General features: G+C 33.8%; 1 protein-coding gene across 12 annotated transcripts in view; it reads left to right on the forward strand.

The window, feature by feature from the left end:
- LCORL (ligand dependent nuclear receptor corepressor like) overlaps positions 1 to 19,655 on the forward strand; it is a 154,797-nt gene that overhangs the window by 51,520 nt on the left and 83,622 nt on the right. For 11 of the 12 annotated variants that reach the window (XM_074349838.1, XM_074349841.1, XM_074349868.1 and 8 more), the window contains 2 exons: positions 556 to 635; positions 1,522 to 1,651. In XM_074349838.1, coding sequence (XP_074205939.1) covers positions 556 to 635; positions 1,522 to 1,651 — 210 coding nt within the window. Of the gene's footprint in view, positions 1 to 555; positions 636 to 1,521; positions 1,652 to 3,094; positions 3,142 to 19,655 lie in introns of all 12 variants that reach the window. The other variant, XM_074349897.1, reaches the window with a different exon arrangement.

Below are 19,655 nucleotides of genomic sequence, written 5' to 3' on the forward strand. Positions count from 1 at the left end.
GAATAATATAACTTGTTTACTTGCTTATTGCTCTAACTCTTACAGCAAAGCCTTTAAGCAATGTAATAAAAATCTGATCTGACTTTTTAGCAATGGATTTCTACTTTTTTAGGGGGACAGCATTCCATTTTCTCAAATTCTGAAGGCTTTTCTGGTGCTTTACTCCATTTCTCTGTTTTATGTTGTCTTTCGTGATAAGGAGAATTTATTCCTCTTCCCCCATATCGTCTTGTTTTTTCTGATTTCTTTCATAGTGAAAGTAAAAATTAATAGACAATGATAAATTAAATCTTTCAGAAGGCTAAATACTTAAAATTCTAATGTTGGAAAATTAATTTATAACCAGCTTATTGTTCTTGCTGCTTTGTCTGATAATAGTGCAAAATTACTCTTCATATTCCTTTCTAGATGTCACCAGTTTAGTTTTAAAGTTAGGGCTTTTCCCCTTACAGTTAGTAGTTAGTTTTTTTTATATGAGCCATTGCTATAGAGAGGTAATTTTATTTATTTTAATAAAGTTAGTGTGTTTAATCAATATTTTTCCCTCTTTTAAAGACTGTGAACCAGAAGAGCTGACTGACTGGTCTATGGATGAAAAATGTTCATTTTGTAACCTACAGAGAGAAGCAGTCAGTGTAAGTTTTAGTGCTGTGAAATTATTTCTAAACTAATTGTACAATTGTAACACAATTTTTTAAACTTAATTTGTTCTGAAAATATGTGACTTACAGTGAAATTTAAATACTTGATTTTAGTAATGAGAATAATATTTTAAAGTCTTACATTAGAAGTCTAACATTTAGTTTAACCTACGGATGAAAATCCCAACACACTCATCTTTTTTTGCTTATTTTACATTTCTTTCTTAGAACTCCCTGACTCATAAAGTTAAGTTGCAGATCTGTTTTATATTTAGGAAGACAGTTTGGTCTGAGGCCATCCTATAGTCTGATTTCTTAGGAATTGGTGGTTGGAGGATAATGTAGCATTACATTTTAGCCTTTTAACTTTCTTATGAAGTCTTTTGGATATCAAATAATTATCTCCTGTGACATGATTAATTATTGGTGTCTACAGTAAACAGGCCATAAACTAGATGAGCAGCATCTTCTTGTATGGTGGGAAGTCCTAATTCTTTATGTACTGTTGAGAAGAAGTGGGAACTTGAGAACTTGTACCCATTTTGGTTAGATTAGTGTGTAAACACATCTGCTTTGTTCTTAAAACTTATTATTGGCATGCTATATAGTGAATTTATTTAACAATATATTTTATCTGTCCTCCCCCCTTTTTGACAAAAATTTTGCTGAAGAATAATGCTAATTTGGCCCTCTGTAAAAGATAAATATCTTTTTTCCTGACTCTGCTCCTAAATTTTGTGATCTGTATATAATTTATTTAAAAGGTAGAACAAATGAGCATTTAGAGAATTAATTTTTTTTTTTTTCCATTTTAAATGGAGTCCTGTGTTTAAATAAAAAGTGATTTGTGTGTGTGTGTGTTGCTTTCTCCTAATTCTAGGATTGTATACCATCTCTTGATTCTTCACAGTCAACACCAACAGAGGAACTATCATCTCAGGGCCAGTCCAACACTGAAAAGATTGAATGCCAAGCAGAAAATTACCTAAATGCACTCTTTCGAAAGAAAGGTAATATTGATATACTTTGTCATGTAAAATTTTCAATAGAGATCTAAAATGTTTTAATTTTCCTCACACACATGTTTTTAGTATGTCAATCTCTACTCCATTCTTGATTTTTTCTTTATCGCTAGTTTTTCTTTGTATTTTTAGAGACATTAGGATTTGCAGTCACTGTAGACCTAGTCTTTATTAGGCATTCCTTTTCACTATTCTATTCTCAAATCTCTCCCTGTCTTTATTTTCTTAATCTACTATAGGCAGATGAAAATTTTTAATGCTTCTAGTCTTCCTTATTTGGTTGCACAAGACTTGAAAATTATTCATGTTCAATAAGTGATATATTGCAAAGCTATTTTTAGAAATGGAACAGTTAAATCATTTACCAGCCAGGTTGGTAGTATATTTGCTGAATTGAGATTTCAGTGTTTCTTTGATATCCTGAATATGCTTACTTGACATTAAAATGTCAGTGTTCTTCTTTGCTTCCTGTCTATCTAAACTATTTAATCCAAATGAAGCTTGTTTCACTTGTTCCCTTGATACACATTTATTAGGCAGAAGTAGTTTTTGTATCTTGAATTACTTGAGAAAAATACAGACACGTAGAACCTTCCATTTTTTGTTCTTGGCCATTTCTGCATTAGTAGTAGAGTGTCTTAATTTTTACCACATAGACCTTTGGAGTAAGTCATGGCATGGGGGGATTTCAGGGGGGTGGTGGAGGGATCATCCTACCTCCCAGCTTCCAGAGATTGAGAAAAACATTACTGTGTTTTCATCCAAGTACTGACTGTGCTTTTACTCTCTTTTGAATTAGGTAATATTAAATATTTTCTGTTAAATTAATAGCTTCCAGGTTTTAATGAATGATGTTGAATATAGTCCTTCCCTTTGAGAAAGGAGGCTTTTGTTTAGTCTTAATGTTATGAGTTCTTTTATGTGTTGAAATATGAAAATCCTCTGGTTAGAAGAATCATCAGTATATTTAAAGGCCTAAAGTTAAGAACTATATTTTAAGTTCAAAGAACTGAAAACCTTTTCCTGTGTTACTAAAGTACTTAGTATTGAAAAAGTGGCATTGTCTTTAAAAAAATTATTTTTCCAAAATTTTCTATGTGAACCAATATAAAAATACTTTACATGCTTTATGAATTTTATAATATTAATTTTAAAAATTGTATTCTGTCTGTAAGTTTACACTTCTAAGAAGAATTATTGTATCAGATTTACATCACTGAGAGAGCTGTAGGAAATGTATGCATTTGCACCCATGCATGCAGTTAACTTTCACTCACCTTTGAACTTATTACTCAGTCTCCTTTGAATAATTTGTAATGGTAGTAGGTAGAATTATCAATAGTAATAACCTTTAATATTTGATAGTATGGAGTTAACCTGTGCTCCATTGCCCTATTAAGAGTAATCAGTAAAAACTTGGTACTATTTCAGCTGATTCAAGCATCTGGGTCTCCAAGAGGTCTCCTACCAATGGTTGGGTGAGTGTTCATGGATATTTAGTGACCTCTCCATTTGGGGATTTTTTTGATTTTCTTCAAGATCTTTGAAAGATCCCAGGGTTTTTAAATGAAAGAGTCTTACTAGTATTTTTGCTTTACTTCAGGTCTTAAGTATTTTTATCTTTGTTAATTTCTTTATTTGTAGTCCATCATCACTTTCCAGATTTAATTAAACATAAATACTTTTCTACTTGTTTACTTGGGTTTGTTTCTGTTGTTTGTTTTTCATTTTCTTTGAATAAAATCATTTTAGAGATTTCCAGTATGGTCTGACCAGGATGAGGCTAGAAGATAATAACTATCTTTTAAATGGTCCTAATTCCTTTGTGTAATTGTTTATTATTTGTTTATTTTTTTAGGAAGTTCTATTTACTCTGCTTTGAAATAAAAGGCAAAAAATGTGTTTTTAAAGACAGGAAATACTTCTGAGACTTTGAAGCAAATAAAATGTTAATAAAACATATTGTTTAGTGAAGTTTTCATTTGATTCCTGAAAATTTCTCAGTCATTTTTAGGAGTTCTGGATATTAATAACATTAATGTTACTGATATTTAAATCTGTTGGTTAGTTTGAGGAACATAAGCATGAGATCATCTTGCCAAAATAAGAAAATCTTTTAATATAATCCTCATTGTAGCTTGTTTGTTATCCTTCCTAACTATAATTTTGGGGATAATGATGATAAATTAAATGTAAACTATTATTATTGAGAACTCACACTTAGGATAATTATTATCATTGAGGCCATCACTTATGATGGAACACTAGACCCTTTTGGTGCTTTATCTCATTTAATCCCAAAACAGTTTTAAGAGAGAGGTCCTCTTATTATCATTTTAACAGATAGAGACAATGAAGCACAGAGAAGTTAAATTCTGTGTTGTGAACATTTGAATCCTTGAAAGAAATTTTAAAAAGGTCAGAGATGTTCTGTGTGGAGAGCACTGAAGTTCTTTTAAGTATTAAATAGAAAAGCCTTCCTATTCTCTACTACTTAGCAGCCTAGGACTAGAATTATTTTAATTGAATTAGGCAAACTAGAGAGAAACTATGAGAAATGCTCTGTTTCTCATAGGTTTCCTTTTCCTTTTTATGAACTATGAACAGCTTTAGTGATTAGTTCCTTCATAGTGTTTAATAATTGGAGAAAACTTACTAAACTAAATACAGTTCGGACAATCACTTATAATGAGAAACAAGTCAAAGATACTCTTTCAAGATTGAATAAATAGAATCAGGAGGAGGGGATATTTTAGTGCAGAAGTGAACTTTTAACTAATTTTGTATGTTCTTTACTTTAGAAGTTTTTCAAAATTGAATTCCTTCCAGAGGTTAACCCTAGAAATTGTCCAGAGTGCTAGAGTAGAATGAAAGCTCCATGATAGTAGAGACTTTGTTCTGTTAATTGCAGAATCCCAGGTATCTGGAACAGTACTTGTCACATCTTAGATCTTCAGTAAATATTTCTTGAATGAATGAATGAGTACTAAGATAAACTGTCCAGATAGCTTCCAGTTTCTGTACATACTCAGTGGTATTAACACTTACTCTGTTTGAAGAAGAAAATTATTTAGCATGTACGTATAGTTTATATTTTCCTACTTTGTACTTAAGTTTATTACTATGTATAGTTTGAATATCAGTAAATTTAGTTGTTTTGAAGTGTGAATAAACATAGGCATATAGATATAAAATGCCTTTTATGAGGCTATCCCCATAAGATATAAACTGAATTATTTTGACTTTTAGCTTCACATTCTCTAATCACCTAAAGTCGTGTAAATCACTGGCTTATGGTTCAGGAAGATGTCTCATCTTTTATTTTTAAATTAAAAAAGGCTACGTAACTTGAATAAATTGGACAAATAGTATGCACATTATAGCTGAATGAATCATACTAAGTATATAGTACAATAAAACCTTTCAGCAAAATACAGTATGTTTTTCCTAGTTTATCTTTTACCCCCACATACATTTACCATTTATGTAACTACTGTTCTGGTCTTGTCTTTTCACAGACCTTCCGTCTGTATCTGATGTAGTTAGTTGAAAGCTGCGATTAAACAGCCCTTTCCCCTTGAATTAACTGATAGCCAGGTTTTATGTAAAGTTTTTCATGCCTTTTCTGAACACAGACCCGTTTCCTTTTAAACTCTTCGTTTTTAAGCTTTATACTATTGCATGAAATAAATATTTACACTGCTCTTTAACTAAGTGGATTATGACTGATGATAAAACATTTGATTTCTTAGAAACAGGAGTGTTAATATTTTAGATCACTTTTCTCTAAGTGCAATCATCCCTGACTATTTAAATTTGACCTAATTCATTCAGGCCATAAGTGTTTCTTTTACAAGTGTGCCTTTGTGATACCATTGTGGTCATACATAGGCTTTCTTTTTATATGTGGGTTGCCTTTTTGGAACTCTCAGGGAATTGTATGTTAGTGCCATAAAATAATCCACATACCATTATAAGCCACATTCAGAAATGTTCATGAAAAGATTTTCCTTGTTTTGCCATATACAGAGGACATGAATGAAATTCTAAGAACACACTTAAAATTAGGACTAGATTAAAAAATTTTTGCATTTCTATTAAAATCACCTTTCTGCCTGCAATACAGCAGAAATTAAAGGCCGACTATGGGGTCATTCTTCATCACCTGGATTCTTCCCTTTTTTTGTCTTTTTTCACCTCTAATTTGACCCAGTTACAGCTTTACAAGCACCCACATTTTCCCCACTGTGTCTTCTGGAACTTGTGGTCTTTCATCAGCAATCCCCTATATCCTTAGTCTTTTCTCTTAATATTACCTTTACTTTTTTGCTATAACTGAAGCATATATATTCATAAAAGATGCTTTTATAACCCTTTCTCTTGCTGGATATTTTTAATTCCTTGCTTTATGTAATGTAAGTATGATAAAATTAACAAGCAACTTCTGAGATCTGTATAGCTGCTTTCTGATCATTTATTTGCCCTCATCATCAAAACCATCAGCTTGTTTGGAGCACATGACATCAAACATCCCATTAATATTATCATGTTGCAGACCTCTACCAGCCCTTTCACTTTCTTCCTCTCATCATAGTTCTTGGTGACTTCAAGTTCTATGTAGCTGATATGGTCAACATTCTGGCCTCTCAGTTACTTGATCTTTTCATTTCAAATGATCTCTCCCTCCATTCCACTCCAGCTACCTTTTCCCATAATCATCCCTAGACCATTGCCTCCTGCCAAATAAAATTTCAACCATCTCTTTTTCTAACTACCATTTTATTCCAGTAGTCATGCCAGTATTTTTTTTTTTTAACCTCCTTGCATCCTGCAATCTATTGCCCATACCACTTCTTACTGTTTATTGTCTTCTCATGACTTCACATCTCTCCTTACTCAGCTCAGATACTGTGCTTGATCGCTGTGGTCATCTTTCTATAAATCTTAACTCCCTTCTTTTCTTCATATTTGTTTATCAGAACCTTATCTGTGTTTTAACCCAATTCTGTATATATTACACCCTTGTCCTGGAACAGCTGAACTTAACTAGAGTAAAACACCCGGTTATGCTGACTGTGATGTCTCACCTAGTCAGTTTCCTCTATTACAGGTGGTTATGTTCTCTGTCTCCTCAAACCGTCACAACTAAAAATCACCCTTCCTTTTTTTGTAGCACAATCACCTTCTTACATATTATATAATTTACTTTTTCCTTTTATTTATTGTTTATTATCTTTTTCTTCCTGCTAGAATATAAACACTATGAAGAATTGGATTTTTTTATTTTTACTGACTGATATATCTGAAGCATCTGACATTTGGTAGATGTTTAATAAATATTTGTTCTTTCTATACTTTTACCATCTTCACTTCTCAACTCTCCTTGTCTTTTCAACCCATCCCAATTAAACTTTCTTTCCTACTATTCCACTGAAATTGTTTTTATCAATTTCATTGGTAATTCCATCTTGTACTACTCAGAAGAAAGTTATCAATTCTCAACTTATTCAGGCTTTCAGCATCATTTGATAGAATTGATCACTTCCTTAATCCTGGTTTCTAGGAAATTATATTCTTTTAATTTCTTTTTCCTATTTCTTGCAGATAACTTCTTTCATATGCTTCTTGCTGATTTTTATCTTCTTGACCTTTAAATATTGAAGAGCCCAGGAGTTAGTCCTCAGCTGTCGTTCTTCCCATTATACCTTCTCTTACTTGATGGCCTCATTTTGTCCAGTGGATTTAATTATAATGTACGTGCTGATGACATCTGCATATTATAGAATTACATCTAATCCTAATCTTTCCTCTAGCTTTACTCTCTTATATCTGTCTACTTGATCTTATATCATGTCTTCTTTCTTATATCTTTCTTTACTAGAATATCTGATAGGCATCTCAGAATGACCTGACTAAAACAGAACAGTTGATTTTACTCTCAACGAAACTTTCCTCTGCCCTAGTCTTTCCCATTTTAGTAAAATGTATCACTTTTGACCCAGGTGGTCAGCCCCCAAAGCTTGGAGCCTTTCTTGATTCCTCAGTGTCCTTTATACCCACATTCAACCTACAGTCAAGTCCCATTGGCTCTACCTTCAAAATCTGTCCAGAATCTGACCGTGTCTCAACATTTCTTTTGCTACCATCCTAATCCACGGCACTTCATTTTTTACATATACTCCTTAAAGAGCCTCCTAACTGGTGTCTCTGCTTCTCCTTTGCCCTTCCGTACCAATTCATTTTTCTTCATAGAAGGCAAAATGATATTTCTAAAGCCTTAACCAGAACATTCCTCTGCCCAAAAATGTTTAATTGGCTTTGCATGTCAGAGTAAAAAATCTATCAAGGACTTGATCTGCATGGTCTGGTTCTGCCTCCTCTTTAACCACATCTCTTAATTGCCCATTCTTTTGCAGACTCTGGCTTCTTTGCTTTTTCTTAAGTGTGCTAACTTTATTCCCATCTCAGGGTCTTCCTACTTGCTGTTGCTATTACCTCTACCTGGAATCCTGTTTCTGCCTGAGCATTGCACTCCTTCATATTACCAAACATTACCAATGGCCAGATGCCACCCATTGCCCCAGTCATTCTGTTTATAATTCTTTCAGTCACTCTCTTTCCTATCATTCTGCTTTTTGTTTATTTGTTTCCCTGACTGACTCCTCTTTTACCATCTCTTTGTTATCTGCTACTTCTAGAATATAAGAACAGTAAGACAGGGATTTTGTCTATTTTGCTATATCGCAAGCATCTAGAATAGTACCTGGTATAGTTAATACTCAATAACTTAATTGAGTGCATGTAGAAAAGGAATAATTTTAAAGATCAATAGCAATGCTTTAAAATCATGATTGTCTATCCAGCTTTTAAAAACCGTGACTTATAGCAGTAGTATGCTAAAGCAAAATCTTTTAAGAGTCCTTGCATGTGAAAAGCAAGTGCCAAAATTCTAAGATGTTCCAGGAGTCAGTCAAAAATATTGAAAATATAAGAGATTCTAAATTCCTTTCAGAAATGTTTAGTCATTGAATTACTGTTTCAGTGGTTTTACACAACTCTAATAACCTTTTGAGGGCATAGTTTAAATTTGGAGGAAGCAGTGGTTCTTCCATTTATCTTTATAAAATTCTTTAGGACTTGTCTAAAATTTTTATTTGCATATTCTAATTAAGTTGAGACGGTATAGTCTAGTGGGTGAGAGGGAAGACCTAATTCTCAGAAAAAAGGAAATTTTATTTGGGGCTCTATTATTTGAATTACCATCTATCCTTAGGTAATATTTCTTGCCTATGCTCTGTCTCTAATATGGCAGATAGTGAAATTAGCCTGTATCCAATTAAATGTAGTAATCTGTATATGCTATTCAAAATAATCAGAGTACTAAATTGGAAAAAGCACTTTTATGTGGAAGAAATAGACAATTACTTTTGCTATTTAACTGTTTATTATTAACTTATTTTAAAAATCTTTTTATAATATTCTCTGGTTTTCTGAGTAATTCATGAAGTTACCAGCTGTGTCATCACCTATGTGTTCTTTTATAAAATGCTACTAACTTAGTTCTTTCTTTCCCTGAAGTATGACTTTCCCTGAAGCAAGACTAACATGTTGGCCTTTATAAAACATATTGCTGGTCCATGAATAAAGAAGTCCCTTCATTCAACAAAGATCCACTAAGCTTCCTTCTATATGCCAGGTATCGTACTAGTGAACAAAAGGCAAAAAACATCCTTCTCTTCATGGACTTTTGTATGCTAGTGAGGGGAAGCAGACAGTAAATAAGTGAAGTCTATTTGTGGTTGAATGTGCATACATACACGCATACACCCCTTACACACAGGCTGGATATAAATATATATATAAGGGCTGTGGAGGCAAAGTGGAGAGAGGAGCATAGGGAATGTCAGGTTAGAGGTGGGGATCGCGATCTTATAAAGAGTATTCAAATAACATTTGAGCAAAAGCGAAAAAATAAGGTATCAAACTACAGAAATCCTAGGGGGATTACATTTCAAGAATTAAAGAGTTAAAGTTTTGAAAAATTACAGATCAGACATGTGGTAGGTGACTGCCACACCCATTCCTTAGTTTTACAGATCATTTATTTTCCTTTTAAAACCAATCTAAAATTACAGCATTTTAAAGCAGGTAGGGGATTTAGAGATTATTTACTCTGTTCCTTTACTTACATACAAAGAAATAACAGTTAAATAACTTGACCAAGGAACGTGCACTCTAATGTAAATAACTAATGAAATAATGTAAGATAGTTAATGATTGCCAGTAGCATTCAGTAAAACAATTTTTAAAAGGCATTTTTTAAATGTTTAATTAATGGATGAAAGAGTTGCCTACCTGAAGTTTGATGGTAATAAAAGAGATGGAGGCTTAGTTCCTGTTGCTGTTCGGTGATAAGCAATATTAAGCCACGTTGAGCTGGGGAAGTAGTGGAAAGCTGAATTAAATGCCTGAGGTTTGTCCAAGTCTGAATCCGTGAAACTAGCTCTTAACCATTAGTTGAAGCCATGGAAAAAACAATGGGACTCTTAAAAACTAAAAATGGACCAACTATTTAAGTTTGCTTCACTTGCACTTTTTCAGCTCCTGGTTACCCTTTGATGTGAGAAGTCTTCTCATATCATGACCAAACTCTGTTGTATCAACAACCATTTTATCTGCATAATGTAAAGTTTCTTTTAAAGATTTGATGTCAGATATCTGTGACTCCTTTATCTTTACCTGACTAATGATGAGCATCAAGTTGAAAACTTTTCTTAATCATAAACTCTCCACTATGTGATATTAGCAGTTCTTTATCATTTTCATGGTGCACTTCATTAAATCCAGCCTCTTTATCTAGATATAAGGCTTTTTACTTTACAGTGAGCATTTCCTTTAACTCCTGGAAGTTAACCAAAAATACACTAGGTTTGTTCATACTCCATTTATTGTTTATTGTGATACTTTTTCCTAAGCCTGATTGACTTAGAGTGTCTTTTAATCAAAGCTCTTCCGTGAATCCTACATCTAGAAGTGCCAAATGCATCAGCATGCCACTGCAGATATTTCATGACAAGTGTGAAAAATAAAAATCCGTGTCATGGGGTATCTGTCCACTGGTCTAATTGGTCAGAATACATCCCAAAGAGACCATGAGATAGGAGATAAATAAACTTACTTTTTTTTAATAGCTTAGTTTCTGCACACCTCCTGTAGTTTATAAAGCATCTTTGCAAATAGCACTTGATTCTCTTAGCTGTAAGACTTTAAACCCTATTGCAGTCTGCCTGCAAATTTAAGACAGTCCAATATACTAAATTGGGTGGTACTAGCATCTGAAGATCAGGGCCTTTTAAGGAAAAAACAAAACTCGATAGCCAATGAAATTAGCTGAAGACTGAAGTAAAGTAGTCGTGTGCCTTGAACTGAAATAAAAAGGGAGGGGAGGGGTATGTTGCTGGTCAGCTATTTTTTTTTCTGATAATTTTCTTCATATTACTGTAGTTTTATGGGTGATAAACTCTAGTGTAAAAAACAACTGAGTTATAAGCCGGCCTCTGAAACAATCTACTGCCTCAGTGCTTTTATAAAGGTTCTGTCTTGCCATAATTTTGAGTCTGATGTTTTCAGTTTCTTACTCTCACACAAAGGTCATTTTTTCAAATGCAATTTTTGTAGAGATAGTACTTTGTTAAACATACTCTAACACGTGAACTTTCCTCTATCTCATTTAATATGATAATAGTTGTAATTCTCTTTTAAATAATTACTTATTTTCTGTGGCCCTTTGGAACCTCAATGGCTGATTAATTCTTTCTGAATTTCTCTTGTGTATCTCAAGATATAAGGAGTCTAGGATTCTAGCAGAGTTTGATCAGATACTGTACCTTTGAAATGTGATAAATTAGTTTTGTAAATTACCATCTCACCATTTTTAGTTTATATATCATTATGAACTATCCATTACAGTTTACTATTTGCAGTTGGCTAGTTGTACATTATATTGACAGCCTGCTCAGACTGTTCTGTTGATTGGAACTCACTGATTTGTTATTGCTAAGTAGTGGTGATCCCTTACCTTTCTCCATGTGGATTTGTTATGTGTGTGTGTTTTCCACCTTAAAGTATTTTGAATGAAGTCGTCTAAAATGTTTCTCTCTTAAGGAGAAAGGGCAAAAGCATAAGCTCTACCATAGAACAGATATGGATTCAAATCTTGCCCTACCATGAATTAGTGATATGGTTTTGATAAACTACTTACTCTTTTATGTGACCTAGTTTTCTCATATGCAGAAGAGGCGTAATAATTATAGATGCTTATACTCTATTGTGTGCCCTCGCCCACTAAAAATAGTTTTATTAAAACAAAAGATATTGGTTTACATTTTAGCGTTTACTGTGTGTTTACTAGTAGCTTCTGGTGGAAAAAATATGGGCTATGCAGTCAAACCTAGATTGGTTGGTTGTTTGCTGTTTTATTCATTAAATAGCTGTGATGTTGGGCAAGTTACTTTACTTGGTGATGTTATATCATTGTGAAGATTGATATAATGTAAATGAAACATCCAGCTTAGTGCCATATAGGCATCCAGTGAAGAGTAGCCCCATGGTGGACTGCACTAATTTTTTCGCTTTGAATGTATAAGAAAACTAAGCAATGGCATCTAAATGACCTGTTCTATTCATAATATGGCACAGAAGTTAAGAGGTCAGGGTTTTTAGTTAGACCTGGGTTCTAGTCCTGGTTCTACAACTTATTCAGCCTTGTGTGACCTTAAGCAAACTTTTTAACCTCCTTAAGACTAGTTTCCATTTCTGTCTAATAGGAATGATTCTACTTCTTAAGAAGATTATTGTGATGATTAAAAGAGATACTGCTTGCAAACTCACCAAATTGTATACATTATTTATGTGCAGTTTTTTGTATACCAGTTATGCCTCAATAAAGATGGGGAGGGATGGGAGGAAGAGATAATGTAAGAGCTCAGTTGTCTAAAACTGCTGCTACTATTATTTATTATTATTATTATCAATTACTTGGAATCACACTAAGTCAACAAAGGAGTATCACCTAGGGGTTAGTTCTCAGATTACATCTTATAATCATTAAGAAGATTATCCTTAGGATTCCATGAATTAGTAACTAACATCAAGGTGTAAGGTGTCATGCAGTCTCAAAAGTGAGCAGTAGTAATACTTCAGAACTGTCAGCAGCATACATGATACTCTGAATATTTTGGGGAAGTAGAATTGTCACATAAATAGGATACAAATTACAACATTCTTTGTGTTTGTTTTATACAAATAAGTCACTTTTGTGCTTCACTTTCTTAGCTAATAAAATGGAAAAATTTTTGCTAAAATGTGTTGATATATATTGTTAGCCTATGTAACATTCAAGAAGTAAAAAGAAAAGGAATATTTGAAAAAATTGTTCTATAGGCATATACACCAATCAGCCTTCCATAATCATATGAGACACTTTGAAGTAAAATTTCAAAGTTGGCTAATCCTGTTAGCTGTTTTTCTTATTCCCTCCATGTTCTGAATATCAGAGAACCAAAACTAATTTTAAAATATTAATAACAGAGTGAAAATCTTGTATGAATATATTTGTGTAATGAAAGGTCACATTTTCTAAAGCAAAACATAAATTATTTAAGAACTTATTATTTTACTTTTTAATTCTTCAGGTATGGGCAATAGAGAGTGTACTTTATAATGATAAATGGTTTTTTTTTGAACTTTTTTTATTGTGTTATAGTCATTTTACAATGTTGTGTCAAATTCCAGTGTAGAGCACAATTTTTCAGTTATACATGATCATACATATATTCATTGTCACATTTTTTTTTTTGCTGTGAGCTACCACAAGATCTTGTATATATTTCCCTGTGCTATACAGTGTAATCTTGTTTATCTGTTCAACATTTTGAACACCAGTCTGTCCCTTCCCACCCACCGCCCCCTTGGCAATCACAAGTTTGTATTCTATGTCTGTGAGTCTGTTTCTGTTTTGTATTTATGGGTTTTTTTTTGTTCTTTGTTTTTTTTTGTTTTAGATTCCACATATGAGCGATCTCATGTGGTATTTTTCTTTCTCTTTCTGGCTTACTTCACTTAGAATGACATTCTCCAGGAACATCCATGTTGCTGCAAATGGCATTATGTTGTTGGTTTTTATGGCTGAGTAGTATTCCATTGTATAAATATACCACCTCTTCTTTATCCAGTCATCTGTTGATGGACATTTAGGCTGTTTCCATGTCTTGGCTATTGTAAATAGTGCTGCTGTGAACATTGGGGTGCAGGTGTCTTTTTGAAGTAGGGTTCCTTCTGGATATATGCCCAGGAGGGGGATTCCTGGGTCATATGATAAGTCTATTCCTAGTCTTTTGAGTTATCTCCATACTGTTTTCCACAGTGGCTGCACCAAACTGCATTCCCACCAGCAGTGTAGGAGGGTTCCGTTTTCTCCACAGCTTCTCCAGCATTTGTCATTTGTGGACTTTTAAATGATGGCCATTCCAGCTGGTGTGAGGTGATACCCCATTGTAGTTTTGATTTGCATTTCTCTGATAATTAGTGATATTGAGCATTTTCTTCATGTGCCTATTGATAATTTGTATTTCTTCCTTGGAGAATTGCTTGTTTAGGTCTTCTGCCCATTTTTGGATTGGGTTGTTTGTTGTTTTCTTATTAAGTTGTATGAGCTGCTTATATATTCTGGAGATCGAGCCTTTGTTGGTTTCATTTGCAAAAATTTTCTCCCATTCCATAGGTTGTCATTTGTTTTACTCATGGTTTCCTTTGCTGTGCAGAAGCTTGTAAGTTTAATTAGGTCTCATTTGTTTATTCTTGCTTTTATTTCTATTGCTTGGGTAGACTGCCCTAGGAGAACATTTTTGAGATGTATGTCAGATAATGGGTTGCCTATAGTTTCTTCTAGGAGGTTTATTGTATCTTGTCTTAAGTTTAAGTCTTTGATCCATTTTGACTTTACTTTTGTGTATGGTGTAAGGGAGTGTTCTAGCTTCATTGATTTACATGGCTGCTGTCCAGTTTTCCCAACACCATTTTCTGAAGAGACTGTCTTTATTCCATTGTATATTCTTGCCTCCTTTATAGTGACAAGAAATATTAAAATACTTTTATGTATATATAAGAAAAAAAAATTTTTTTTAGGCCAGCAGATGTTACAGTATCCTGCTTTAGGATTGCTTCTGTCTTAAATACACTAAGTCAGATTACATTGTTTCTGTTGAGTAGCTGGAACCATGATACTAACCAAATATGCTAGTGAGTCTGATCATGTACTCTAATTTTCTGGTATTGCCTGAACTCCAAAACCTTTTGGGTGGCCTAGAGCATCCTTATTTACTTTGCATGTATCTCATTTTTCAACACAAAATAGAAGAGTTCTGCAAAACCATCTGTGGGCCCATATTTAAAGCTTGCTATTTTTTTTTCATGAGTCTTTATCCATTTTTGTTTTTCTTAAAAAGCACACTTATTGTTCTGGCAATACTGGTTGATGTTGTTGAGGTTTGTTTGTAGAATAAGCACTCTGGTGGAGTACTGGTCAGTTGCTACCTAGATTAGGGTATGTTGTATACCTCTGGCATCATTGTTTATTGGAGTTATTGGAGTTACAATGTCTAGAATGTTATAGAGATAAACCCAGGGATAATATGAAGTCTGTGATTCTTCCTGTTACATCCATTTCTTTGACTTAATCCTTTTTAGCTCTGGAAATGTTTTAGATTGTTAATGAGTGTTCTTTCATTATTGTTGAGTATTTTGTTGGAGCAAAAAAAAAAAAATTGTACGGAGCAGTACTGTAAAACCGTGCTGTCCAAAATCATGTGTACATGTAGTCAGAGATTAAATAAGATAATCCACTGAAGTGCAAGAATTCTACATTGATCTACATCCTTAATAAAACAAGATTTCTCCAATAAAGGGAACCAAGGCTTCTTGAGAAGTGGTTGCTTCCATAGCTGGGGCTGGGAAAGTATAAAATGAGTTTGGAGCATTTTGTGATGCCAAGAAAGTAAGGAAGTCTCGAAAGAAGTAGGCTGGTAGGACACAGGTACCAACCTGAAAGAGCTGCTATGGCCAAAACTGGAACAATTTGAGCGAAAAAATAAATACCTATGGGATAAGATCAATATCTATGTTTTCATACTGTTATAAATAAATGAGGAAGAAGGGACAGCTCTTTCTTACAGAAGAATTTCCATTTAAAAATGTAGAAGGAATGCAGGAAATGAAAATCAGCCTTAGAACTCCACAGTGACAATTACTGCATCCACCAATGAGTGCTAGCATTAGTGGGCAAAAGGTTGATGAGAAACAGAGTACTTGCATGCTCTAAGAGTATCTTCCCTAATATATTAGTTACAAAGAGAGAAATAGTAGTTTTACAGTACGGAAACCCAGGAGACACCAACTTAACCAAGTGACCCAGGGTAGTATCACCAGTAATAAAACATACCCAGTCTTACTGGTGCACTGATGTCATACACTGAGAAAGGCACATCACTTCTGTAGCCAAAAATGCATACCTTTGAACTAATCATGAGAAAGCATCAGATATGTTGAGGAACATTTTCTCTCAAATAACTGACCAGTACTCATCTAAAATATCAGTATCATGAAAGACAAGGAAAAACAGGAACATTGACTGATTAGAGAAGTCTAAGGAAACATGACTACTAAATGGGATCCTGGATTGGATTCTGGAACAGAAAAAGGACCTTAGTGGAAAAATTGATGAATTTCAAATAAAATCTATAGTTTAGTTAATAGTATTATACTGATGTAAATTTCTCGGTTTTGATAATTGGTTTTATAGAATGTTAACATTAAGAAAAAGCTGGGAAAAGAATATATAGGAAATCTTTTGAGGGAGGGTATAGCTCAAGTGGTAGAGCACCTGCTTAGCATGCACGAGGTCCTGGGTTCAATCCCCAGTACCTCCTCTAAAAATAAATAAATAAACAAACCTAATTACCCTCCCCCCACAAAAAAGCTAAAAACAAAAAACAAACAAACAAAAAGGAAATCTTTGTGCTGCTTTTGAAACTTTTCTGTAGGCTAAAATTACTTCAAAATTCAAAATATTTTTAAAAACATAATAAAAATAAAAAGTAAGTTAACCATTTCAGATCTTTGATGAATAGACTGACAATGGCATCCTTACTTGGGCTTTATATCAGAAGTCCTGTCATATAAAGGAGACTTAGTGTCCTGGGAGAAGAGTGAGAGCTCCGTTCCTCAAACAAGGAGGGATTGATAATGAGGCCCTTATTCTTTGGTTTGCAATCTAAGTGTTGTGATACATCGCAGCTTATATGGCCCAGTTAAATGGATATACATATTCTACTATGTATTTTTGTCTGAATTAAGTTTGAAAAATGGCATTTAAAAATTATATCATTAATGAACCCTTTTCCAAATATGTGCAGTGCTTTGAGTTGTTTGGCTCATAATAAGAATGTGGCTATGTAATTTATAAATAATACACATGTTTTTAAGGTGTGTTCTCAATTTTGTAAGTTGGTGAGGTGAATATCCATCAGAATTTGAAGAACTCTATTCTGAAGGAATATTTTAGAAACTGATTTTTCTGAAGTCCAGAATTGGTGAACTGAACTTATGAAGAATATTTAATTGCTAAAAAAAGTCTAATAAGGAAAGTTGTAATCACAGGGGAGTTGGACTTTTGTTTTAACAAGGCTAGGAAATTCACAAATACTGTGGTCAGTTCATGGCTTCAAAGAGGCAAAAAAAAAACAAAAAACAAAAAACAAGGAACAAGAATGGTTAGGATGGGCAAAAGGCTTAAATAGCTACATTAAGCTGTGGTAGGCCATGACTTTTACTAAAACTTCATGTAGGCTTTAAGAAATGAAACTTGAAAGTATACTGGGGTACAGCAAGAGTTCCTTTTATGATAATGTTATGAATTCCTATGATAATGTGGTTCTATCCCTCTTACCCTCCCCCCCCCAAAAAAACCCTTAAATGTTGTAAAAGGGAGAAATCCTGCGATTCTGTATTCTCCATGTTCCTCTAACCTGACGGATTCCTCATTACACACGGACAGTTGAGACTGTCAAATCTGTGGAATAAAAAGAAGCTTCAGGAAGCACATGTCTCCTTATCTGATCCTTGATTTTGTGTTTATCCTTCGCAGTGCACGTTCAGTAGTGACATAGTAAACCACAGTGAAAGCAGCATGAGCTATGTCTAAGTCTTCATTCTTGCCTGCCTTTGAACCAACTAGCTCATAAGACTTTCAGAAAAAAAAAGATCAGTTTTCTTTAATAATTCCTTTCAGTGACCGTTCAGTTCCTTTTGGTGTGAAGTGCAAGAGAGGAAAGGAATATTTTCTCATTCTTGCTCTATCTATGCCCTGTAAAAAAATAATAAGAATAAAATGAATTTAAAAAAAAGAAAAAATTTAAAAAGCGGAGTATCATTTATTTATGAAATTTATTGAGTTACCTTGTTGTGGTACCACTGTAGATTCCTGAATAGGTAAGTGAGTAAGATACAGTGCTTAGTCTCAAGGAGGAAGCCAGCATGTCATATAGTAGGATATGCTGGAGCTAGAATAGAGACAGTAGTTCACATGCTCTTGATTCTCATGTCATCTTTAACTTCCTGTGGGTAAATTGAAGATCAAATGGGCCTCAAGATACCCCTGGAAGAAATATAAAATTTTTACAATGTATCCTTCCATAGTGGATTGCTAACTCCTAGAGAGCAGAAAATATGTATTCTTTCTCAGTGTCTCTTTTACTACACTGACCAAATGTCATAGTTATATTAGAGTCTTGGTAATTGATTTTTAATAACTTTAATTACAAGAATGAACAGTGATCTTTAGTTAAAATATAGCTCTGTGCCTCTGTAGCTATCCCATTATTTTTCTAGCAAAAAAATTATTGCTTGTTATTAGTAATTTGCATTTTGTTTAGAGTCTCATTCCATTTAAAATTAAAAGCAATAAAGTAAGCAAGCAACATTTGGGAGGGGCTTTTATGGCTAGCTCATATTCAGTAGGCAAGAAAGCAGTATTGTTAGTCTTGTTAGTTGAGTATTAAGCCCTCACTCCTCAGTTAACCTTCCTGCCTGTTACTGTAGCAGGTAAATGTTCTCCATGACCTTGTCATGTCCAGAGAACAATACATTTAAATCCTGTAGTAGTCCTTATCAAACTTAACTGATTTAGAATACAGTTTTTACAGCCTCATTTGGGCTTCACTGTATTGTTGAAGTATTTAGATTTTCTTTGGTACGCAGTTTGCTTTTTAACACTTCTATTTTGTTTTCTGTTTGTTCCCAGGAATTCCCCAGCTTTAGCAGATCTAAAGCCTCTCTAGAGATGTTGGTATCTCTCTGTGTGCTACGTTGGTTACAATGGGTATTTTCTACAAGTGGATATGTTCTGCAAACACTTGTGGTACTACACTCAGCCATAACTGCCCTACAGTTGCCTCTGGACAATAATGTCTAAACTCTTTTGACTATGGCTGTGATAGGAATAAGGTGTTGTCTCAACTACGTTGTTGGGTCAGATTTGATACTACTTAATAGCAACTGCCATAGCAGTTGAGAAGCCAGAAAAAGAGTCTATCATGGGAAATGACTCAACATTCCAAATAATCTAGTCAAATTTTCGCTACAACATAGACTATTATATAGAGAGATATAATCATTAAAATAATATATCTAGGGTAACTTGCCTGACTGTATCACTATTAAAGGAAAATGGTTTATCCCTCTTATTTAGTATCGTAATGAATTGTTTCATGTTTCTAGGGTAGCAGGCCAACTGAAAGACTTGAACCATTGTTACTCATCTGTTCTGGCTTGCGTGGCAGAATGTATCAGTAGATTGTGTAAGAAGTAGAAGCTGGATGAAACAGGATGGGAGTGAAACATATGGGACATACAGTAATTGTTGTATTGGCGGTCTGTG

Source organism: Camelus bactrianus, chromosome 2 (assembly GCF_048773025.1).
Source record: "Camelus bactrianus isolate YW-2024 breed Bactrian camel chromosome 2, ASM4877302v1, whole genome shotgun sequence".
Lineage (NCBI taxonomy): Eukaryota > Metazoa > Chordata > Mammalia > Artiodactyla > Camelidae > Camelus > Camelus bactrianus.